Below are 25,549 nucleotides of genomic sequence, written 5' to 3'. Positions count from 1 at the left end.
GCTTTGCATGGAGCTAGTTTGGGGAATGGTATAGATAATTTCTTGGCCTGAGTCTTTTACTTACTGTTGGTAGCTTGACAGCATGCTCTGGATTCCTGTAAAAGACATAGGAGGTCTTGGGGGAGTCTGTTTACTTAAGGCACTTAAACCCAGACTTGACTGCCTATCATGAAATTGTCACTGAACTGGCAGGGAGAGAACTGCACATCTTAACAGTTGTTTCTTCCTCTGACTTTTATTTTTAGTCCAGAAAGCAGACAAAAAGGACTTAACAGAGCTAGAAGTGCATAACTAAGTGGCTGTAGCAAAACAGAGAATGCATGACAGTTAAACTTGTGTGATGAACCTCTGCCTGTTACTGTGCAAATGTTGATGCATTTTAATGTTTTATTGCTATTATAAATATTTGCATGTTTTCCAGTGAGAAGACCTTTTGTCTTCTGTAAGATACTATGATTCTGAGTCTTGATGGGCTTCCAGCTATGGTATTTAACTATAAATTTGAAAATTCTTGACGAGCAATCTCAAAGGAATACTTGGAATGCACTTTTAGTAAATTGGCTCGTTTTCTTGTAATTTACTAGAAGTGCTGATATGAGAGCAATTGTAATGGGGAAAGTATATTAATCCTTGGAGACACATTGTATATTTGAAATTATTACTTTAAGACAGATGAGGTGATTTAGGGTTACCTCTGCTACTTAGAATCACAGTAGAAAAATGATCACTATCTTTTTGAGGTAATGGATTTGAAATAAGTACAGCAAGCTTAAAAACAAACAGCGCACTAGTAAATGAAATTGTATGTTGCATAATCATGTATCTTTTCTGAAGAATTATTGTGGACAGAGTCAAGAGCTGGCCTGTAGAAAAGCTTGTTTCTTTCAGTTTATAAAAGCTGTTTAGAAATATTGTCATATGAGATCTCTGAAAAATAAAGCCAATGGTTCTTGACAGCAAGTCTTGAAATAAATGGCTTGATGCCATTCTGTGGGGACAGTATCACCCTTTGACTCTACTATATTTAATAAAGGCAGTTTACATTTAGTATGTTTCAGAAACAGTTGCGAAATGATTATCTGATTTCTTTTTCCTTTTTTTCTTTGATAGAATGTAAGAACCAGAGGAGCTGCAACTATTTCAATACTGCAACATCAATCAAAATAATTTTGGGCACTGAGAATATCTTTGCTTTGTGTGGAGACATCATATATACGAAATTTGTAAGGCTTTGTAAAACTGTTGCCCAGTGAACTGGAACATGGAGACACAGCTTGACCCCATGAAGGATGACTTGCCCTTAATGGCCAACACTAGCTACATGCTTGTAAAGCACTATATTTTGGACTTGGATGTGGATTTTAAAAGTAAAGTTATTGAAGGCAGCATAGTTTTATTCTTTGAGACTGGGAGTCGGTACAGGAAAACCAGCAGTACTGGCAAAGAAGGCTGCCAGTCACAGTTTGATGAAACCTGTAAACTGAGGGCATCTGAACCCTGCCACATTCCTGTGACAAATGCAAGTGCCTGTTCCTCCAAAATGGAATATAATGATTTTGCTGCCTGTGGTAAAGGTGAAGAAGATACTTCTGATAAAAATGGTAACCATAGCAACAAGGAACAGACTTCTGGGATTTCTGGTTCAAAGGACTGCTATGGCATAGAGAATCATGGGAACAAGGATTTTCTGCTGATATTGGACTGCTGTGATTTGTCTGTGCTAAGGGTTGAAGAGGTCGATGTTGCTGCTGTGTCAGGCATTGAAAAATTCACAAGGTCTGCCAAGCTCACTGATGTTTCGAAGGAGCTGGAAAATCTCAGGAATCACATTGTACATGAACTTGTGACTTTACCTGCAGATCGCTGGAAGGAACAGCTATATTATTTTACTCACTGCAGCCAGGCGCCTGGCTGTGGGGAGCTTCTGTTTACTACTGGCACTTGGAGCTTGGAGATAAGGAAATCAGGAATTCAGACTCCAACAGACTTTCCTCATGCTATAAGAATATGGTACAAAACCAAGCCAGAAGGAAGATCTGTTACATGGACTACAGACCAGAGTGGCAGGTATGTAATTGTTAGCTGAAAGCTCTGTATATGTTAGTTTTACACATAGGTGCAAGAATGTAGAATGTTGTAATGCTGAGCAGCTGTGAAGATGATGAACATTCTCTTCCATTGTTTTCATTTCATTCTTGGTTTGAATGCTGTTGCTGTCCTGCAGGAGAACAGAGAAACTCTCTGCTCAAGAAACCCCAATGGACTTGCAGATCTCAGGCTATCTGAGTGATTGTATTTGCTCTTTCTGCGTGGAAGTAAATTATTTTTGTGTATAGGAGTAAATGTGTTCAGGGAATAGGGAATTATATCGCTTAGGAAAAGAGTAGGTACACATCAAGTTATTTTCACTTTAATACTTTGTGTTCTTTTTCCCTCCTGACTTACACAAGTGATCATACAGCATAAAGATCATTATACATAATATTTAATAGAATTGCTTCACAGCTAGTATTTTATCAATATCGTAATAAGTTTAGAGATGCAGTCTTTTCCTGCTTAGTCTCTCATAATCAACTTTTAAAATTTCCTTCATCTGTTATGTAAAGTACAAAGACAACAGCAAATAAACTGCAAACTGAACTGCAAGAACAATTGGCATTTTGTCTAGTGTTTGTGAAAGTACATGATGCTGTACAAAAACCTTCAAGATAAGCTCTTTATAGGAGGGAAATTACAATACACTCTTGATTTCTGTAACTGTAATTGGTTTACAGTAATGTTCAAAGCTGGATTTTAATGGCTTAGTTCTTTATGATACCTGAAAGGAACCAAGCTGGAAGATAGGGAAGAAATTTGCTGTAATTGAATACTTGCTTTTCGTTCCCAATCTAGAGATATATGGTTACTTTCATTTCAGTTATGCTAATAGAAATTAAGAGTCTTTTCACTGGCATCCATGTCAGGGGAGGAAATGAGGCCTTTTAATTGTATGTCTAACAGTTATGTAAACGATGAGCAGCATCAAGTCCAGGAATGTCTAAGTCATGTTCATTACCTCCTCCCCTTTCTCCTCTTTCCTCACTCCCCAAAGACTTGTTTTCAGTATGAGTTTAGGAAATTTAACTTAATATACTGTCTACAGTTATGAAAATTATGAATTCTGACTACATGCAAAAGTAGGCATATTGCCTGTGATCACATAATGTGTCTTTATTTACCCCTTAGTAAAGTCTTCAAGACTAATATTAGAAATACTCAATTGGTATAGAGCTCCTTCTCTATGTGCTCTCTGTGTTTGGAGTATTTGAAGTTTTTTTCTGAGCATCTAAGTCACTGACGTCTTTTCATTTTGAACTCTTTTCCCTTTCACTGCAAACCATAATTCTTTACAGACATTTCATGACAATAGTACACAAAAACATGGGATTATATGAACCAGTAATGAAGCAGAAAAAGATGGTTTGACATGAGTGAGGCAGTATGATGGTAGTCTTAAGCTGGTTTATTTTCAGTCTTTTGTAGGGTATTCCAGAAACTAATGCCTGTTGGAAAATAAGTTTTCATATCACAGTCATTAGAATAATTCTTACTACATTTTTAAAATCAAATTCTGTACGTGATGAACCTGTAAATATAGTAGTAAAGTTCATTGTGCAAAATTCTATCATATTTTTCCTTACCTTTCTAAAAATAAAGTCCAGGTATAATGTATAGGAGAAGTACTATTATATTATATTCTCACAGGGAAATTCTTTAAATTGTTCAAGTCCTGCACATGGTGCTTTTTTAGACAGATGTCCCAGAAGAGTCTATACTGTATGGATCTAACCCTGAAGAAAAATGAATAACAAAGTACAGGCATTGTGTGGTCCCTTCCAATAAGTTTCCTCTAATTTAATGCTAGTACAATGTTCTGAAATTTAACAAATGCACTATTTTATAAAGACTTCCATTTTATTTGTTTTAAACAACGATGTATTCTAATACACCAAAAAAGTCGGTTAAAACAAAGCTTTTTGGGATGAGTTTAGGCACGTTGAGATATGTGTATGCGAACGTGATGGTAGCACAGCAGGGCACACTTGTGTTTTCAGCAGAGAAACGGGGAAACGCGGGATTTGAGCATTTCCCTGTTTGGGCTTTTGATACTAGAAAATACATTAATGATCAAAAAGGAAGATATGTATATCTAAATACACACATCAAAAGTTATACCTGCAAGGACTATATCAATTTTTAAAATTGGCAGGTCACTTTTAACAGTGATCAATAATGTAATTATTAAATTTGAAGAAAATAGTGCTGATTGTAATGTTTGTAATGTATTTAGCATGAACAGACAATAATTCTGTTTCAAAGTTTTTAAATTGTTTGCCAGCACAGTACAGCACCCAAGATTTCAAATTAAGAAAGTAATGTTGCAATTTTAACAAAATTGTGCTTTAGTTTGAAGTATTCTTACTTATATTAAATATTACAAAAATATTTAAAATAAAAACTCGCTTTAGACACTATAGTAATCACTTTGTGGAGTAAATAACATATGTAAAACATCTTTCATTATTGGGAGGGAGAAACTTTTTGTCAGCTCATCAAGATGTTTAAGGAGTTTTGCCTAACTCTTAGGAGTATGTAGTGGTGTTGAGTCAGCATGGCTACAAGGCTATTTCAGATTAAATCCTTATTTGTTAAAATATCCTGGGATCCCATCTTTTTATTGTTTAAGAAAAGAATTAAGCACATTTAGATGTAAATTAAAGAGGCAATTTTCCTAGCAGGCGGCCTTGAGAATTCACCTCTAATAGGAGATTCTTGCTAGTTTTGTTCTGCCTTACTTACTGCCACTTCTACTGCTGTCATAGATTAAGTAATGGTTTTGTTGATATTAATGAAAAACTGGAATGGAACTAATTTCCTCATTCTGTGATTAGGAATGAAAGAGTACCTTTGATACAAGCGACATCAGTGAAGGACATTTCACGACACTGAAACCTTCCAGTACTTGGTCCTAATCCTGTAAGCTACCTGTGCATTATTTACCTCGGCACACAGGAATAGGTGCATGAGTCGGTCAGGAACAGGAATTTATTTTTTCAGATTGAGCCCTACATATCAGAAACACAGAAAAGGAGAAATTCTGGGAAGGGGATGGGTTGAATTACTCCAAGTGTATGGTTTTCCTGAGAGTGCTGTGGAAAAAGTATATTTTTAGAAGCCATTAAAAGATGATTGAGAAGTTTCTGGGGAACATTCTAGAAAGAATTAACCTTATGCTAATTTTCCAAAGTTGGAAGTAATGGAAAATGTGAACAGTTCTCCTAAAAAAAATATAGTATCTTCTTATTTATTTGACCAATGTAAGTGTCTTACCTTTGAAAAATATTTTGAACCTGTCTAGTTAATTATCTTTATGTTAATCTTACTAAGTAAGTATTAAAGTATTTTATAAAAAAATTCAGGAAATATTTTTGCGCTTATGAAATCTATGAACGCGTAGTACAGCAAGCTTAAAAGTCCTGTTCAGTAGAAGTGCTAATACTAGCATGTATTCTGTAATTAAATGCTTCTTTTCAGATGCAATGTTCAGCTGTATCACAAATATCACTGAACTGCATGGTTGCTCATTTGTTGTAAATAATCTTGCATTTCTGTAATGTGCAGCTGAAGCACCTGAGGTAGATAGTCACTAGGAGAGTATTCAGAGAGGTACCTAACATAGTCATAAAACTTGGTTTTCTGTTTAAGTAATTTGATGTTACTGATTCTTCTGGAACAGCGAAGAATTATTAGAAAAGTTCTGCCATAACTACTGTGATCTGTCTTGTCGACCTGTGTTAAGAGGCCGTGTCAGGTTGGATCTTGCTGGCATTGGGACTTGTGCAACTCCTTATTATTTTTTTTACCCGCAGATGAGACAGAGAGGTTTGTTCCACTTTTTTTGAAACTGGCTGTTTCAAGCCTGCCTCTTTTTGTAAGACACATGTGTTTTGAAATGCAAATCATGTTCAAAGAGAGCAGTTGCAATTATTCAGATGCATTGGTGACGAGGTGTTCATACATCTAAGTACTTCTGAAGATAAGCTCTTAAAAGTTCATACTCTTCTTTGGCACTGTAGTCCATCAGACTATGTTATGTAGTATGTTGTATATAGCAAGAACTAAATAAAAACTGTATAAAAGTATACATAGCAACACTGAAATTTTTTATTTTTTACTATGTTAAAATCTAATTCATAGTTGGTATTCCTTTTTGAAAGAGTCTGAACTTTTCATAAATGTTCCAAACTTGAGATTTTTAGTGAATATTCAGGGTAGTGGAAACATGCTAAATACGTTTCTTGAATATTTAGGTGAAGTTTGAAGTTGCAAATGAATTCTTCAGCAGTAATCTTTAACTTCCAGGAAGTAACATGTAGAAATCCATGTTTATGAATTTTCTGTATAACCTAGAAAAAAACAGGGAGTGGAATCCAATACATTTTTGTGTATGTAATTCTCTCAAGTTTTGGAACAGTTTGCAAGAATTACGAAATTGTTTCATCTAGAGACTGCTGAAGAAGCAAAATGTCACCATTTCACATATGGAATGATTGCTCTCCAGACAGAAATCTTCAAAGTTTTGATTGAGAATTTTTTAAGTCTATCATCTTTTATGTCCTGCAGATGTCAAATGACCATCTAAAGGCTTTAAAATTGTTCGTAATGATTGGTATTTAAGAGTGAAAAATTGTGTTTCGCTACAGTGAACTAGCAATTTGCAGTGGATATTATCTGGGTATTGGCTACAAGTCATTCCCTAATTGTGCTGACATACCTGGACATTTTAGGCTGTACTTAGAACATATATGCTAGGCCTTCAAAAAAAGAGGACAACTGCACTTCCTTAGGCCCAGATTAGATCATACAGTTTCTCCCTAGGTAGTGTGAAGTCTTTCTGATTACCCTTGAAGTTCAACATAATGCCTTGTGTTGTTATTTTGTGCCTCCAAAGTGTATAGTGTCAGCCACAGAGCTTATTTTGTACTAATGGGAAGAGGGGAAGGAGAGAGAGCCTAAAAGGAAAAATATGCTTGCTGAAAGAGACACTCTTTACCTCTCTAAACCTGCATGCTGATTGATTAACTGATTTGAATGTGGATGGCAAGGAACAAATATTTCTAAAAATTTTAAAACAGCTTCTCTGAATTGATTGTACTAACTAAACAGGAAGGCCATGAGAAACGAGGGATTTTTTTAGTGAACTTAAATTCTTTTTCAGAGAACTGAGATGTAGGTGTCATAAGTGAATGCCTACAGCACTGTACTGACGAAGTAAGTTTTGGGCATCCAGAGGGACACCGCGTACAGGAGTACAAGGGACGAGATCAACTCCTTCAGGCAGAAGGAATACAGAAGGCATGTTACTTCACTAAAATGTGCCAATGAGAGAACCGTACTAGATCAGAAGAGTCTGAGAATGAAATAGTTACATGAAAACACCGTTATCCATATAAACAATAGAAGTCTGATTTGATTTTCAAATCTAAAAGGAGGGTGAAGATGCAGAACATTAAAGAGAAAGTGATAAGGGAATGAAGAGTCAAAGCAGCACCTCTGTGTTTGTGAATTGGCTGGCCAAGAAACCAAAGCAACCTTTGATTTCAGAATAAGAAAATCCAGCTGTGTCACCGTTCACATCTGTAGGAGAATTGTCTCCTGTTTTTACAGACAGAGGCTTGCCAGGGATTGGATTTTTTTTCACTACTGTGGGAATAAAGCAGTGAGGAAATCTGTTTGCCTATAGTCAGATCCTTACTAACATTTAAATGGGAGCTATGGCAATGAAATTAAATTTTGTTTAAACACAGTCAGGTGGTACTTCCTAAGGTGTTACTGAAGAAGTGTTGAAAGACATACAGGGAGTGAAATACCTAAGGGACTGGTCAGATGTGTGACTTCAAGTTTAGGACACTCTCTTAACAACATTGAAGAAGCTGATAAGTGTATTGCATTTGCCAAAAATACAGGTCAAGCAAAGGAATAAATCCTCACTGTTAGAGGCAAAGTGGGAGCACAGTAAGCATTAAATTGATTTACTTTGGATTGAAAAGGTATGACCTGTCTTAAACTTCTTATCCTTGCTTCCTAGTGATGACTGTACCAAAACTTGAAACTTTTGAACAGGAGATTATGGGAATACTGTATCTAGAAGAAGCAGAATTGACATATCTGATGTGGACCACAAATTTGTGGACAAAAGTCGACAAAATTTACAATGAAGTATAAGTTTAGAAAATGCAGCTATCCAGCTATTGGAAAACCGGCATCAGATCAGAGTAACAGAGATTACTGGAAAAGTCAGTGAAATCACTCATCTCATAACCATATTTAGTACTTTTAAATTGGAGAATGTCTCAAAAAGACATGGGTAGTTTTTGACTGGTATTTTATAAAACAGAAAAAATGAAAACAAGAATACTTGCTCTATTGGAATGTGATGGCAATCACTGGCACTTTGTGGATATGTAAATTGATAAGGCACGACAAAAAAGTTGGTGTGATTTGGGTGCCAGTAAATCCTGCTACTTTGTGGAAATTACACCACAGAGTAAGAAGCAGCTGCAAACAGCAGTGGGTTTACAAGGAGTAGCCTCGTAGTTGCAGGAGGTTGCCACCCTACATCCTTACATGGGAGACAACCGTTGAAGAAATCGGGAATGTATTTTTTCAAATACAGGAAAGGGGTAGAGCTGCTCAGCTGGGCATTTTCTTTCAGAAAGCTTCAAACAGGCACTAAACAAAGCAGGTTGACATGGCTGAACTTTAGGACATGATTCAGGTGTTTAATGGCACGTATCTCAGAGAAGACCTGCAGATTCCTGAACATTTATTATTAGCTTTAAGGTAGTAGTTTAATTTGTTACTGCAATTGATATGCTTACATGGGAAAGAACAATCTGCCAAGAGCTGGTTTGAACTGGTTGTGAAAATGTATGGAATGCTGGTGCGTTAGGGTTGCATGAACCAAATTTTCCTCAGAATCCTTGGCTCTGGGAGATTACTGAACAACAGGCAGCAACGAGCCTCCTCTCGGAATAAAAACTACTAATGCCACAACTAGTGCTTCATTTCTCCAGTAGCCTGGATTGTTGATCACTGGGAGTTACTAGTCATAAAGCTGCCCAAATAAATGACCAGAGAAGTATTGTGTATTTTGTGGGTGCTTGTTTTTCCAGTGTAACAAGTACTTAGACAAACAGTCCGAGTTCTCTACTTAGCTGACTTTTCCTGTATTCAGTTTCCATAACTCTTCCAACCTCTGGTGGCAAAGATTATGACTGGTGTAAACAACATATTACATAAGTAGATAATTTGAATGTTACAAGTGAAATGTAAAAAGTGAAAGAAGACAGATGAAGGGGATAGATAGTAGGAAAAAGGAAAGGAACTGTGAAATTTCTTGCTAGCAGTGGTAGGAATAAATGGCCTGCAGCTAAAAAGTGCTGAGAGCAACATAAATTTGATGGTCTCAGTAGTGTCTTTTCTGTGTTACATTTCTATTGTATTAGATACAGTGTTGCAACATTCTGCTTGGTGCTGTTCTGCAGGCCCGTTTTCTCAGTTTTTGTAACATTTCCCTAAAATTTCGCTATTGTATGGGTATGGCCTATACTGCTCTTAAGACTGGGCTATACTAATGGAAGCCAGCAAAACAATCTTCAAATGTATAGTAGATCATTTGTAAAATATTTATATCAGCATTCAGTAACCTCACCTTTCCTCTCATTCCTATAAACTCTACTAGGGTCTCTTTCTGTAATCCTGTGTATTTGTTAAAGTTTTCATGAGTGAGCACCATCCTTTCCTTCCTATCCCCTCCCAGCACATCTATGTTTTAGAGTAAATAATATGTCCAGTATCTCTTGGCCAGCATGATAAGGGGAAGCAGAACCTCCTAGGAGGTGAAAAACAAGCTCTTCTTTTGTCTTGTGAATGCAGTGTTTCTTTTTTTTGGGAGCAAACCCAATTATTTTATGTCTCTGAGAGTTGGCTACAGATTCAGTTTTAAGAGATTGTTTCCAAAGAAATTAAAGCTAATTAAAGATTTGTACAGACCAGTGGTATTTTACGTTTAGCTGTACATTGTGTTTTATTGGGTAGAAGTTAATCAATTGAGTTCCTCAACACTACAGTTATCCACTGAGCTTCACTGGATATCTGTGTCGCACTCTATTCACCCTAGTACGTGGAAGGGGGAGCCAGATTATTTTATTTTTCAGTTTGTGTGCACTAGCGGTAGGCCTGCTTAAACTGCAGCGTCCCTCTCTGTTTTACTGAAAGATCATCTGGCCTGCACTGATTAAGCCACAGTAACTTGATTGTGCAATGGATAGTTCTGAATCCAATAACACAGACAGTGTTTTTGACAAGAGGGCGAAAATAGCTTCAGAATATTTTTTGTCTGTGGCCATCAGTATCTCACAAGTTCCTTCCCGCTCTGTAGTTTAGAGTTGGCTTTAGGGAAGGAATAATTTGAATGAAAGAGCTGTTTGGCGGGGAGTAAACAAGATTGTCAGATCTTAGCCATTGCAAAATGAGTTTTGCCCTAAGAACTTGTCTTACATTTTCTGAAGTGTGATGATTTTTAAACTCAAGTTCTGAAAGATGCTGATCAGAATGTTTTTAGCCTAAAGCATTCACAAAATAATGTGTTGTGCTCCCAGAATATTAGCTTTAAATATAGATTTTTAAAACCTCAGTGCAGTGAAGTGATGCTTCCAAGATTTTCTTACTTTAGCTGGAGAAGCTTGCTTGCTGTATTTGTTTTATTTAGTTTATATTTGAAAACAGCTTTTTTCAAGGTAAGGGATGGTATTACGCAAGTACTAGGAATGAAGATAAACTGCAAAATGCAACAAAAGAAGTAAACCAGGAATTAGTGCATTTGTGCATCAGCAATAGCAAACTAGAAGGAGTTAATGAAATGTTACCTTCCCAGATGTGGCTAAACTGCTGCTGCTAAGAAATTGGCTGGCATGAAATATTGCAGCTGAAATTGGACTGGAGCAGTAGATGGAGAGGCTGCCTAGGAAATGGTTAGAGAAACTGAAAAAAGAGCAATACTACAAGGAAGATCGCTATGTGAAAATCAGGAAAAGGAGGTTGAGGCTGATAGGGAAGAAATGCTTTCTTGTTGTTTTAAGGCCTATGGTTGAAATTCTGAAAGGCAGATGAGCTAGTGTGCATTACCTTACTGCAAGAAGAAATGTAAAAATGTCAGGATTTATTGTGGCTTGGACTAAGGAAGATTCAAGGCAACATCTACTGCCCTGAGTTTGGATGAGCCTCCAGGTTGTATGGAGAGATGGGATTAATGGTAATGAAAGGACTGCTGTGATGACAACAGTCAGGTGTTACTGGTGTTGGTGAAGTCCTGCAACTGCATTTTCAGAAGACATTCAGAAGCCTTCTTTGGCCTTACAGGTTCATCTGAGAACTTCTGTATGAAGCTGAAAGGCTCATGCAGAAGCACAACAGGAGATAGACTAGACTATTATTGCGGTAGTCTTGCTTTTCTTCATTCTGTCTGAAATTACTTGGATCATACTTCGATTAGTTTATGTTATACAAGTTTGAAATCAACATAGCTGAGACTAAAAAAAAAACCCCTCAGTATTACAGTAGGTTTGATTTTTCACAAAAAACCCTAATTCAATTGTTCTTATTGTAACTACAACTTCAGTCTCTTCTCCTTCCATCTAGGCCATGTGTTTTTACGGTGGGATCGCCAATAAACAACAGAGCCCTTTTCCCATGCCAAGAACCACCCATTGCCTTGTCAACATGGCAAGCCTCAGTCCGAACAGCTGCAGGCTTTGTTGTGTTAATGAGTGGTGAAAACTCAGCAGAACCAGCCCAGCTTCAAGAAGGTGAAATGTATTTCCTATAGCAAATTGTTTTAAATAATTTTATAGTTAGAAATATATCTTACTATCTATATGATTTTTGAAAGAATGAAGTGCCTACCCTTAAAAGCACTTACATGTTTATCTGTAATCTCCATGTCATTCTGTAGAGAAATTGCCTGCTTGGGTCCTCAGGATAACTCAGTAAGAATTCAAGGCATCTATGTTTCACTGTGTTACTTGTTTACTTTTTTCTGTGTTTTTTTTTTCCTTTTTCCAAACCTAGACTTCACTTGTCATAAATTGGCTTTGTTTTAATGATGCTGTAGTTGAATGTTTCATCAGTGAACTAGCTTACCAGGCTATTTACAACTTTGGGCCTTGGTAGATAATTATTTTTCAGTTTTAATTCTCCAGTCCAAGTGTAGCTGAGCATGCCAATGATTAGATGCAGTCATTGTGGCATATCTTTTTTCTGAAATATACTGATTACAGAAAGAATATCAGGTCAGTTCCTGAAAATCTGGTCTTTGGGGTTTTTTTGGCATTCATACATCATGTCTTGTGCAACAGTAGGCAAACACACATTTTTCTTCTGTTTTGGTTATACTTTGTGCTCTATACCTCTGTCTATACATAAAATGAAGTTTTTAAAGCAGTTCTACACAAAATAATACAAAGCATGTCTTGCTTCCATTACTTTTGAGATAATATGCCAAACAGGGTCAGTATTTTCTTGTGTAAGTAGTTTGAGCATATAGTAAAAAAGGTTAGAATTAGGTGTTTCTGGGGAAAATAAAATAACTTCCTGTTCCCCTTTAAAGAGAGAAGTTTATACTTGAGGGAAAAAAAAAAAGAATGAAAATCTCCTTGATTTGAGAACCATCAAATAATTCATTTGCATGCAATTGTCTTGTTATTTATGGCCATATGTGAAGCCTGTTTCAGGACTTGTCTCTGCTGTTGAAATATGGAAATCTGCCACAATGAGCTGCTAAGCTCTCTTGGACAATAATACTTCCCTGTGTCAGCAACAAGAAAGCAAGATTTTTCTTGACTTCAAACTAGGAGGGTAGCTCTACCATAATTGTTTAATTAGTTTAATCCAGACTTACACCTTGCCAATGAGTTGTTGTCTGTCTGTCCCTCAGTGCTTACTGTGTGGTCTAAAATATTAAGAGGAAGAATGCTTATGTGAATTTCTAGAAATAGAAACATTGGAAAAAAGATCAGGCAGTATAAATTGGCATAGGTTGATTAAAATTTATATTCTCTTAGACCAATTGGTTGACAAGGCTGTATTGGGAAAGAATTATTTCCTCATTGTTTTGTCAACCTTGTCGCCCCATGGAGAACAGGAAGGTTTTTTTTTTTTTAAAATTATTGTACTTGTTGCAGTGTATCAGTTTGATAATTCATGTGTCACCGTAAAGCTGTGTTTGTTTTGGTGTGGGTTTTTTGTTTTTTTAATTTTTCCAAAGGCTAACCCAGTATATTTCCTTTCCTAAGAACTCTGCTACAGAAAGAAGTACTGTAAGAAGTCTTTAATGTAAAAGTCAGTAGGGAGGAAATGACTCATTTTAGCTTCACTGTACTAATGAAGTGCTGAGTGAAAAGTATTAAGTGAACTGGGCAGAACCAAATGTAGCACTCAAGTTGGTTCCTTTAGGAGCCGTGTGACAATGGCAAAGTTTTGTATTGTTTATAAGAAATTAACAAAACGGATATAGAGGAAATAAAGGAAAGGAGCAGTGTTGTGAGAAGTGTTTTAAAAAACAAATGAACCAACCAACCCAAGGCTCAAGAGCTAATCTGAAACATTGAATAATTCTTAATGAAATTAGGAATACAAATTCATTAATTAGTAAGACTTTTAAAAAGTTCAGAATGGTCTCTAGCGTTAAATAACCTGTTCCACAAAGATCTTATGGTTAGACAATTATGCAGGGTGCATGAAATCCATCCCATTTAACGTTTTGTCTTTACATTTATAAAACAGTCCTAAAGGCCTTTCAGGATGACTTCAGTTAAAATAATTTTTCTTTGCCAAATTATTTGTACACAGTATGCTATTGCTGTGCTGCACAATTATAAAATCATACATAGCTAGCAGAACTCAAAAATGTGTTTTTCAAAAAGCAATTTTTGGGAAAGAATAAATGTTTTTTCAAGGAGTTGCGAATTATTTTATTCTGAATAGAATTACAAGTGAGCTGAATATTTTTTCCTTCAGAAGTCATATTTATAAGAAGAGTGCAGGCAGATGATAAGGAAACAGCAAGCAAAGGTGGTACACCTTCATGCTTTTAAATTATCTGCATTCTGCTTTACAGGTATCCATACACCTGTATCTCTAGGTGCATGGATGCTGTGATCCAGTGCATAGTTAGACTAGGCGTATTTGCACGCACCAATTCCTCATTTGCCACTTCTATTTGCACGTTTTGGTAATAGTGTACTTCCTCCCATGTGTGCCGTTTTTGCAGTCTGCCTCCTCCAAAACTAAGGCTCGTCCTGTCGTTTAAAATAGAGTGAGGCCACATTTGTTTGAAAATACTGATATGTCACTTACTCAAGTATAACCTAAAAGTGCTTAAAAATATCGTGCGTTCTTTATGGAATACTGAGAGAAAATAATGTGACAGAAAAATGCAGTTGATGCCCTTTGGGAGAAAGCTTTACAGGGAGCAGAGAGTGTGTATGTGTGTGTGTAATATGAGCCATTTAACCACTGGATTTATTTTTCACACTTGTTGTTTTACTTTCCTTCAGCTATTACTGTAACACACAGAAGGCACAAATATATTTAGTCACAAACACATTTGTTTCAATTCATCTTCAAGAAGTAGATATTCAACCAGTAAGTGTGAAATTGACCAGTTTGATTTTTGTGTAGTTACTCTACCATTAGGTAGTCCTTGGTCTTGTTTTGTCTCTGATTCCAGTGAAAAGGTACAATCTGTTATTGAGAGTAAACATGGTGCTAGAGAAGCTACTACTCTGTAGCTAACAGCAACAGCAGCAGCTTTTGTTTGTGCACCTCCCACTTCTCACAAAGCAAAACAAAAGAGTCCAGCGCTTGTGTTGGTTGATCTCCAACATACATTAGGAGCTACAGCATGGGAGTCAACGGCTCATCACATGCTCCTTGTCCCTCTGAGCCGGTGCTGAACTAATGCTTTGGCATCAGTGAGAGGGTGCTCTGTGGGAAATTCTGGCTTTCAGATGAGATCAAAGATTTTTACAAGTTACAAAGAGTTTCAGAAAGCTGGAGGGTTCTTAATCCTGGCACTCCAGCCAAATAGTAGTTTTGGCATAGCTACTTGTTTCGCTGTAGTTTTATGTAGTTTTATGTATTACTCTTACTTTATATGTCAAATGCTGTGTGGGACTGTCTCTTTTTTCCCTAGAGTCACCTGAGTTTTGTGGTTTTTAGCAAATCATGGACATGAGGGAAAATATACTAATAAGTAAAAATACTGTTAATGTTCTTGCGTTTGGCTTTAACAGATTACTGCCTTTCAGGTATTTCTTCAGTTATAACAGACTCCACAGGACTCAAAGAGTTTTAATGGTTTCTAAGATAGCTAAATGCATTAAAAATTCTAAGAAGCAGTAACAACGTTCATCATTATTATTTCAAGTAGGAAAAATAAATGTCCTTTAAATTGGTCTTTTGCACAATTATAAATAGAAAATTATTTCCTATCCTTGTTAAAGGTAATCCCAAATTTGGTGTGGGATGCTTTCTAGTTATACCTCATAGAATGGGCAGTTGTTGTTGCATGGTTTATGCAGTTATCACATGATAGATTTGCTTTGTAGAACTGAAAAAAAATAAAGTCTTGCATTAAAGAAGGAGGGGGTGTAAGCATTAGAAGTAAAGGGACTAGGGTGCTTTTCCTATATTTTTCCCATGAACTAACCCCAGCCTAATCTCTTTTTCTCCCCAAGGTGTCCTTGCTTAGAATGAAAATGATTTTGTCGTACAAAATTCCGGGTTTGGTAAAGAAAGCCGTCTCCTAGTTTCAGCTGCAGTGTTTTCTCTTACCGTAGAGGTGGTGCTGTCTCCGAGGTAGCAAATGCAACGCAGAGGGCAGCCAGGGAGAGGGTAGAGAAGGCAAAGGAGTGGAGCTTTTGATCCCAGTTTGTGCCCTGGGATAGATCTGAGGTTGTAGATGAAGGAAGACAGAACAAAGCCCATTGACCTGAAGAAAGTTAGAGAAAGGAAGTGAAGTTTTGGGAGAAAAAGGGATGCTGCGAGACAGTCTTATCAGTACTGAGAGAACAAAGGTAGATGGTTAGAGTCTGTTTGAAACAGTACATTATGGTGATTGCTGTAAAGAAGTGTTGCCAACATAAAGACCATTTCTGTCATCAATCGGTGTATAGAGAGAGCTCACTTGTTTTGTACCATGTGTGGGATTTCAGTTGTCAGAAACATAACACCTGTGGGATAAATACAGTTATCATACACAGTTCTAGAGTATGAATGCAGAAGGCATCTAAAACCCCTGCAGAAAATTGATTGAGCTCTAGTTAGGGGTGTATAGACAGTATAAAATTTGGATCTTGTTCTCAGAGTATCCAGAGTTCACCTGGTCTCTATAACGCCTGCAAAATGCAACGAGTTTGGAAAAAAGACAAGGAGCTGTCTTTTAGTTGTTTTTGTTTTCTTCAGGAGATCCTCATTTAGAGAAATTGGAAAACACATACCAAGAAAAACTCATTTTCTTTGTCTTTGGTACTTTCTCCCAGTTGCAGGCTTATTCCAGCTCTGAATAGCGTATGTTCATTGCTAATTCATGTAACTTTCTGAATGCGGTACATGTTGTTCTTCTCTCTGGACTGCTAAACTGATTCTCCATTCATTTAACAATCTGTTCAAATTATCCTTGTTTGTTTTTTTTTTTTTTTAAAAAACCCTTTATGGCCTGTCTTGCTAAACTTGTTTCTTGCTGTAACCCTCTCTGCTCCCTCTGTTCGCACAGCACAGGCTGGCAGCATTTTCTTTTAGACAATTTCCTCACTGTAGCGGGAGCCTTATCCTTTACACCTCCTGCTGTCTGGAACGGTTTTCTCTGACTGCCTTTTCACTTTCATGCTTGTTTCAGAACTCAGTTGAAAACACATTACTGTTTTTCCATTACGATTCCTCAGATTTATTTAACTCTTTACAATTAACATATGTGCGTGGAGTATTTTGTAGTACTTTGTATGTAACAGATGCTACACAAAGTTCAATATTGTAGACTATCTCTGGGCCTTTTCTTGTACATGTTTAAGTCTATGGTAAAGCTGCTGTTGACCTCAGTGTGTGCAGGCATGAGCTTCTATCACAGTTTATATCAATGAGGTGCTCTATGTAAGAAGTTCGGTCTTTCAAAATAATAAATTGTTGCTGTCCTGGGTGAGCTCTTTCTCTCAAGGTGGCATTTGGTTGCTCTGCTCATAAGCAGCGTTGGTAAGATAATGATAAAGAAAAGCAGGGGGATATGGGTGTGGAATTTCACAAAATAGTTATCCTCTTTTTGTTTGGAGCAAATAAGTTCCTTCTGCTCATACTGACAGCAGATTAGGAAAATTACAAGAGTAATATATGTTCACCTGACAATACAGACAGAAGGTTTTTTGATAGTAGTGGTGAATGTTGCCAAAAGTGGAATGGAGTGAGGGAGTGTGTTTGTTAGTGCTTATAAGAGCCAGAGGCTTTTTTTTCCTCTTTAAAGACTTCACAAACACTATTGTTTTGTCATACTAAATAGTAGGTGGAAAATCAGTTGAGGCTAAGTGAAAATGTTTTTGTACTTGTCTTTACATTGTGCAGGTTGACTGACTGTTATCATTAAGGTAGGAAAACTAGAGATGCTTTGCTGCAGTTGTTTATTTCCTTTACTCTATGCCTTGTGGCCTCCACTGAATTGGTGTGGGATTTTTTCTTTTTTTTCCCTTTTGGTAGTCTTTCATAGCCCTGGTCAGGGTAATATTGCAAAAGAACAAGTATTAATGTTCTCTTAAAATAACTGAAGTTATTTGTATGTTTCCACAGTTGCCACAGCTACAATTGTTTGCACATGATTCAGCAGGTTGTAACTCATGGTAGATTCTTTCCAAGAGAAATTAACCTACTAGTATGGCATAGTAACTGTACTTTTGTACAGTTGAATGTGACCCTTAAGCTACACTCTTTTTAAAGGGATGAGTGGTAATACCTAAGCAACATTTAAGTTAATGAAAAGTATACCCTTCTATAACATCCTTCAGTTTATCCAAACATGTTCATGGATATGGTAATCCTATACTGTACTCCTTGTCTTCCAGCACGTGGTCCCATAATGATAAGACTTGCAATCTTTTTACCTTCTGATAGACTCTCTAACCTTATTTTAGCAGCTTCTGGATTTTCATGACCAAACCATTAGCTTTGGCAATATCCCATCTGATTCTAAGCTTTGATTTTTTACTGCCTGGTTGGCACATGATTGCCAGGTCCAATTCACTAGTGCTAATTACTATATGTTACAACTTGCCTATCAGTTGAGCACTGTCCAGAACACAAAGAAAAGACCTTGGTTTGTGTGAGATTATTCAGTGGTTGATTTGGAGTTGGAAGAGTTAAATGTCAGTCTTTCTGAGTGTGGAACTCAAGGTGCCATTAGATTTCACATCTGATGCAATTCTTTGACAGTAGAGTACAATCATGTTAAGTTGCATTAGTAACATCTCATCTATAGATTATTTACTTACAGATAAAGACATCATCAGATGGAGGAAAGCTGTAGGTGTAACTAAATAGCACTGAATCCGTGATGGTTACATATTACTGCGCTTACATGTCTCGGTGAAATTATTTTTCTTTTCTCAACATAAAATCAGGATGTAAAGTGGGAGATTTGGCCCAAAATCTCAGGTACATAAAGAAGTCATGTAATGAATATGTGCTGTTACTGATGAGTCTGTACAAATGTTCTTTTTGTTTACAGGTGTCTTGAGTTGGTACTACTATGTGACCATGCCAATGCCAGCATCTACATTCACTATTGCTGTGGGGTGCTGGCAGGAAGTTAAACAGCAATCTGTCACAGCTGCTATCCAGGCAAACATCGAGTTTTGCTTGCCATTTTCACAAGCTGATTTCAGGTTGGTGTTTAGAATATTGTTGAAAAATGAGATATATGGGTAGCATTTTCTTTAACTCTGTTGAGTATGAAGTTGAGTCATAGTAGTACAGGAACCAAAGAAGAACTCGTTTAGTCTGAACAGGAAAATGATTCCACAGGCATTATTTCATGGGCAAGGGTGTGGTTCTTTTTATGTGAAAACAAGCTGCTTAGTGAGCAATAGGGTTAATAAATCCCCATGTCCTCTGGATTTGTGTTTAGCATCCTGTGTCTTTTAATGCCCTGCTGCAGCAATAACAGGTCCTCCCTTGTTTCTTGAAATGCCTGGCTGTAAGATCTTTACTAGACTTGGTCCATTCTGGATATCTAATGACCCCTGCTACAATATTGCCTTTCTCACTAGGTTTTTTATTACCGTCCAGTCCCATCCCAGAGTTAGGGTTGGCCTGTGCAGTGTTTTGTCTGAGGTGATGTGTACCTGAAAGACCAATTATTATTTTCAGTACAAAAATACCTTGTTGTCTGGCACAAGCAGTGGCTACTTAGCTCTCTTTCTCCAAACGCATAGAAATGTGATTATTTGGGATACATCTATTCCTTTTTCCAGTCTAGTCAAAACTGCTCATTGGGTTTAAATTATTAAAGAGTGGTGGATGAGCAGGACTACTGTATAGGCCTGCAAATGAGATTTGAAACTAAAAATTAAGTCTCTGGAGAAATACTGCTTGTTTTCACATGTCCTCATGATAGTTAGCAGAAGTCTCTGATATGATGTTTGATGTCCTCACATGTTACTCTTAGCTTTTCAAATTCTTAGAGTCATCGAATCACAGAACAGCCAAGGTGGGAAGGGACCTTGAAAGATCCTCTGGTCTGATATTTCATGGGAAGGGTAGCTTAGCTGAGATTATCTAGCACCTATTGCCACTTCTCCATGTAGCTCCTTGTGAAGAGAGGCTCTGTGCCCTTTGTAAATACCCTTTAAGTACTGAAATATTTTGGTAAGGTCCCTCTGAGCCTTGCCCTCTTTTCTCTCCGCTCTTTCTTCTTTTACCTCTCTATGCCCACCCCTCCCCTCCCCTCTCACCCCTCTCACCTGTCTCTCTCCCCTCAATCTCTCCCCTGTGAGTCACATTCCTGCCTGTTTCACAGATCATCCATCCGGCCTCTGTCTTCTCAGATTTTCCAGGAGAGAGCTGTGGGAAACTGTGATGAATGTTTTGCTGAAGTCTAGGCAAACAATATCCACTGTTTTCCCCATGTCAACAGAAAACATTACTTTGTCGTAGGTGGTGATCAGATTAGTCAGGCCTTAAGTATTTTTTCTATTATACAATTAGAAATTTAGCCAAAAAATTAGCCTTTTAGATAGCTATTTTCAACTAATACTGTGTTAACATTAAGACAGTGGAAATACTTACTGTTCTGGTAAAGCTAGTGAGACTTTGGAACCTGAGGACCTAGTAGGGATTTCTTACTGACATTTAAAATGGAAGGATTCTGATGGCTTGCAACTTGGCTAATTTTGGTGTTAAAGTCTCAAGGATAAGAATTTTTATATTTTACCTAAGATCAGTAAGACATAATTATTCAAACTTTAAAATAATTTATAGATTTGATAAGCTTATTTTTATTTATTTACGATTTATATGTTGACTGGCTCTACAGAATTGTACTGTAAATGTTCTCTATATATTCCTCTTGAACATACAGTGCATTACTAGTAGGAATTTTATTGATTGGGCTCAAAAGATTATGCTGACATAATGTGTTGATAGAATAAATGAAAGTTTCCATTTTTTGTAAAACCTTTGGAAAAAGGGAAATATCTGTAGATTTTTGTAGCAAAAATTAGTGCAAATTTCAATCAGTGTGACGATCATTGTTATGAGTCAATCTATGTGACAGTCATTGGATGAGTTCTTTGACATAGGTAGTGTTATGTATCTGCAACAGCTGAGTCAGCAAAAGTGAAAGAAATAGAACAAATATAAAAAAAATATCAAAAAATCCTCTGCAAGCGTGTTGACTAGTATGTGTAGACGGAAAGGAGAGCCTAAGTGTACAGTGCTGTTTTGCAGTTAATTAGGGCATAATAATCTATGTCCCTAAAAATCTGCTCTACACAGTTACATCCAGTTAATCTTTACTTGGAGGTTAGCACAACGAGACACATTACTTATTTTAGTCATTAAGACTAGGTAACCAAACCAACAGTATACATGATGAGCAAATGTTAAGGTAGTGTCTCAAATAAGATAATGGATATAAACTTTGTGATGGCAGGAAAAGGAAGGATTTCTGAAGTTACTGAAATGTGCAGTGTAATTTGTGTCGAGGTGCCAGTGAATTTGACATAAGGAGACTGTATCAAAGAAAATGTTAAATGGAGCTAGGGTTTTAAATAAGTTTCCTATTTCCTTGTGGTCATTAAGGATTTGGCAACTCTTACAGGACAGAGAGTGCTGGCTTCCATGTTCTTGTCTAATCTCAACTCCCATAATTAAATGCAAAGTGACATTGTTTTAGAACAGAAGTATACTGAGTTGGACCACCCTTGGAAAAAAAATGTGCAATGATGGATGTAGTTTCTTTGCATATGTAGTTAATAAAATAGCTTAGAGTCTACTTCTTTCACAGAAAGAGTTATGGAAGATTTTAAAGTGTTGGAACTAAAGCAAAACATCGTCTTTTTCTCCACGTTATCATTTTTCTGGTATGTGCCAGCACTCACCTGGAGCATAATCTTCTAAATACAAATGCTTTGGGTGGTGTCGGGTGCAATAATAATAAGTGCTTTGCCTGTCCAGGCATAGTAGAACCAGCTTCCTTAAGTTGAAATCTCAAACTAAGGAGAGATTCTGCACTGTACAGAGGACAGGTTAGCAGGTGAAAACATGAAGCTGATTTCTGCTGAGATATGACTGTATTTGGGCAGATAAATTATTTTGAAGGTGTATGACTCACTCTTGAGGAAGGATTTGATCTACCCCTCATTCCTTCTAGCTAAAGCTCCAAATATCCCATAAAAGTAATGTAAAGTAAGCTTGATCTTAATGTGATACTTTCAAATATCTACAGTGGTAAGCCTAAATTGATATCTACTGTTGTTTTTTACTTGAGAAAAAAAACGATCAGTAAAAGTTCCTGGTGAGTTTCAGTAACAACAACAGAAAAATGGCCCACTTGGAATTTCATTCGAATTGCACTTCACATGTTTGCATTTATACATATATACATAGTGTTAATATATAAATATCAAAATAAAATTTTATTTTAGTGATCAAGTTTGAATAGGAATTCTTTGAATAAATAAGTGGTTTTGTATTGTTACTTATTGTTACTTATTGTTACTTACTTATTGTTCTTTTTGAGTACACATTCTTTTAATGCATGTTTGACTAGTCTCTATTTTAGTTATGAGTATATCAATTCTACTCAGACATGTAGTAATAAGTGTTTTCATAGTGCTGCACATGTGTGAACAGCATGAGAGTACAAATGAGTTGCTTTCCTGCAAACTAACTCTGTCATTCTAATATCCAGTGAATATCCTTGCCTTAGCATACACATTTGTGCACATTTCTGGTATTGCAGTAAACTAATTTTTCTTTTTCTTCTATTGTCATTGTCAGATGTGGTCATATGGAATATCCCTGCCGTTTCCAGAATCCTGCTGCCAGGTTGCAGGCAGTCATTCCTTACAGAGTCTTTGCTCCTTGTTGCCTTAAGGAACTCTGTGAAGAACATCTGCTTCAGCTAATTCCTCAGTGCCTCTCAGCTGCCTACAACACCCTGGGAACCCACCCCTTTTCCAGGCTTGATGTTTTGATAGTTCCTTCCAACTTTTCGAGCCTGGGAATGGCTAGGTAAAGAAACTTCTTAGTATCTCATCTCCTGTGTTTTGTTAGACTCCTTTTTATTAGCTACTTAACAGTGGCAGATTGCTATCAATATAAAGTTGCTGTGCTATTTTTCTTAAAGCAAACTTAAAACCCTAATTCTGATTTCATGTCTTTTGGTTGATTTGCATCCTTTGTGCTCTGATCTTAAATTTTAGGTTCAACGGGGCTCAGGGGAGGAAAATACAAGCTTATTAGACATGTGGATCTGACTTTCCTCATTTGCCAAACTGAAGTTCTTTTATTGGCTCTATCAACTTAAATTATTGATGCTGCTATAATTTTGTCATGTTTTCTTTTGTCATTGATTTACCATTATGTCTTGACAGAAAAAGAGCATCTTAAAATCCGAATCTAGAGCTTATTCGTAAGCCTTTTGTGATTTAAGATTTTCTGTTCAAACAATGGTCTTTGGAAGCTGAGTAAGATGAACTGTAAGGATATGACCAAGCTTTCATGGAATTGTGGAGAATAAAAAGCTTAAATATTTTTGGGTTTACAATGTAATTTCCAGTTGTGCAATGACAATAGACTTCTAGCTCTATTAGTTGTAAGGCAATGCCTAGCAATTGAAATTCTCCATCTGCCTTTTATTTTTCTTAAAAGTCTATATATTTTCATGTTGGTAATGAGATAGTGTTTGTTAATCCCCGAGAATGAAACACTGTTTTTATTTCCCATTTGCCTAGTGTCAACAGTAGAGGTGATTCATTTAGGCATCCAAGGGAAAAATTAAAGGGAAGACTCTGCTAGAAACATGAGGGCTGAAGGGTGTATTCCCAGAGTAATGGGTTTGAATTTTGGAGTTTTGGGGCAGTTGTCAAGTACCTTTGATATCTGAGGCAACTTCAACAAATTGCACAAACTGCCATTTGAAATGCTTAGGTGAACATGTAGTTTATTTCTTTTTACAAACTGTATAATTAATCAAATAAGGAAATGTTTTGTTTCATACTACATGTTTTGTTTCTTATTTACGTAGATTTTTTTCCTACAACTTCCCACTTGCAATCCTCCTTAAGGATAAAAATAGAAAATTATGCTGGCGTGTAATAATATTGTATGGTTTTTAGTATATGTTTATTTTCTTTTTTTTAAATGAAGATCTATAAAATTAAAAACTTAAGCATTCAGTGACCTCCTTTGTCATATAAGCCTCACTGCTTTGTAGATACCTTGTACTGTTTACTGAGTTTTCAATGATAGCTTTTTGCCTAATGAACTCCTAAATGGAAGCATCAAGAAACTTACATGAGTCCTGGTTGCTTTGGGCACCTGCCACAGACTGGTAGACTGTCTGATGCTTTACACAGTGGTTTGATTTGGAGGTTAGGTGTGGTGTTATGTACCATGGTTTTGAAACCATACAAAATGTGTACAACTGTTTAGCTGCTGACTTGAAAGCCATGGTACTAAAAAGTTGACACAGGTACTTATGGAACATCACTGTAATTGAGGAAGAAATTGTCTATTTTACTTAGTTGTGGTGATCTAAGAGTGGTGATTGGTGGAACCATGAAGGGCAAAATGCACATACAGTACAAAATGAAAGAGAAGGAGGAGGGAGATGTTTTGGGCAAAATGAGAGCATGCAGTAAGAGACATGTTCAAGATTCAGTTGCTCATATACTGCTGCTCTTTGGGAGCTTCCCCTGCATGTATCTGTCCCAGAATTTATAAGGAAAAGATGCCTGCAGGGTATTCTGTTGTAAAACCATCTGTAGTTATCTGAGTCAAGATTATATGTTCTGAATATTGTAATTATGCTTTTCTTTGAGAAGGAGATGAAGAAAATACATGCTTTTATTTCCCTATCCTTCGTCAAACCATTGTCAGTTCCAAGTGATCCATATTGTTGAATATAATCAAAGATGAAAGAAAGAGAATGCATGCTTCCTGATGCTTTTTATTCAACAGTTCATCAAGCCAAAACTCGAATAAAGGAATAACTTAATCTGTTTAAATGTCAGACTGTATTTGGACAGCAAAGGAAATTATAAAATGACTCATAATAGCTCGTTTGTTCTTGTTTTGTATGATTCTTCAGATGGAGACTTCTGTGTATATAACAAGCTACTTAAATGGTTAAAGCAGTGATAATTACGTAAATTACTTCAGTTAAGAATAAGCTATGTGTGAAACCATGTCCAAACCCACATTAAAAAAAAGTTAACTATTATCTGTGTATAAAAAGGGTGCTGTAGTATTTATTTTTTATCTTCTAGTCTATCTGTAGCAGTATAAACATAATACAGCATGCCAGCACAAAGGGGTTGTTGTTTTGAGAGTTCTAACTGTACTCCTGTCTGCCAGGAAAGGAAGCAGTCATAAATTTAGTCATTATGTGAAGTATCAGGACTTTACAGCTTTTGGCACTTTTCTTTGTCTGTTCCTCATTAGCTGATACTTGCTGTGGTTTTTAGATGCCCAAATACTTCCCTTTACTTAAGGGACATGTTTCTCCAACATTTTAGACTGGTATGAAATGATGATAGTTCTTGCACAGAGTGACCTAATTAGGTGTTTTAAGCTGTCTATTCCAGTAGCTACTGCTGCGGGTCAACTGCATTCCTCCTAAGTCTGACAGCTACTGTATGAGAAAAACTCCAGTTGAAAGCATATTAACTTTGCTTGTGTTTCG

At 36.7% G+C, this 25,549-nt stretch overlaps 1 protein-coding gene across 1 annotated transcript; it reads left to right on the top strand.

Moving 5' to 3' along the window:
- Window positions 1-1,261: 1,261 nt before the first annotated feature.
- Window positions 1,262-22,875, top strand: LOC104277521 (chromosome unknown open reading frame, human C9orf3; the record flags this gene model as incomplete). Its single annotated transcript, XM_009874178.1, has 4 exons — window positions 1,262-2,067; window positions 11,743-11,909; window positions 18,869-19,031; window positions 22,642-22,875. Coding segments are annotated over exons 1-4 (1,370 nt in total), but the record flags the coding sequence as incomplete, so codon positions are not given.
- Window positions 22,876-25,549: the final 2,674 nt, after the last annotated feature.

Source organism: Apaloderma vittatum, unplaced genomic scaffold (assembly GCF_000703405.1).
Source record: "Apaloderma vittatum isolate BGI_N311 unplaced genomic scaffold, ASM70340v1 scaffold368, whole genome shotgun sequence".
NCBI classification, from domain to species: domain Eukaryota; kingdom Metazoa; phylum Chordata; class Aves; order Trogoniformes; family Trogonidae; genus Apaloderma; species Apaloderma vittatum.
Note: the sequence above shows the minus strand (reverse complement) of the source record. Positions and strands in the feature narration are given on the sequence as shown.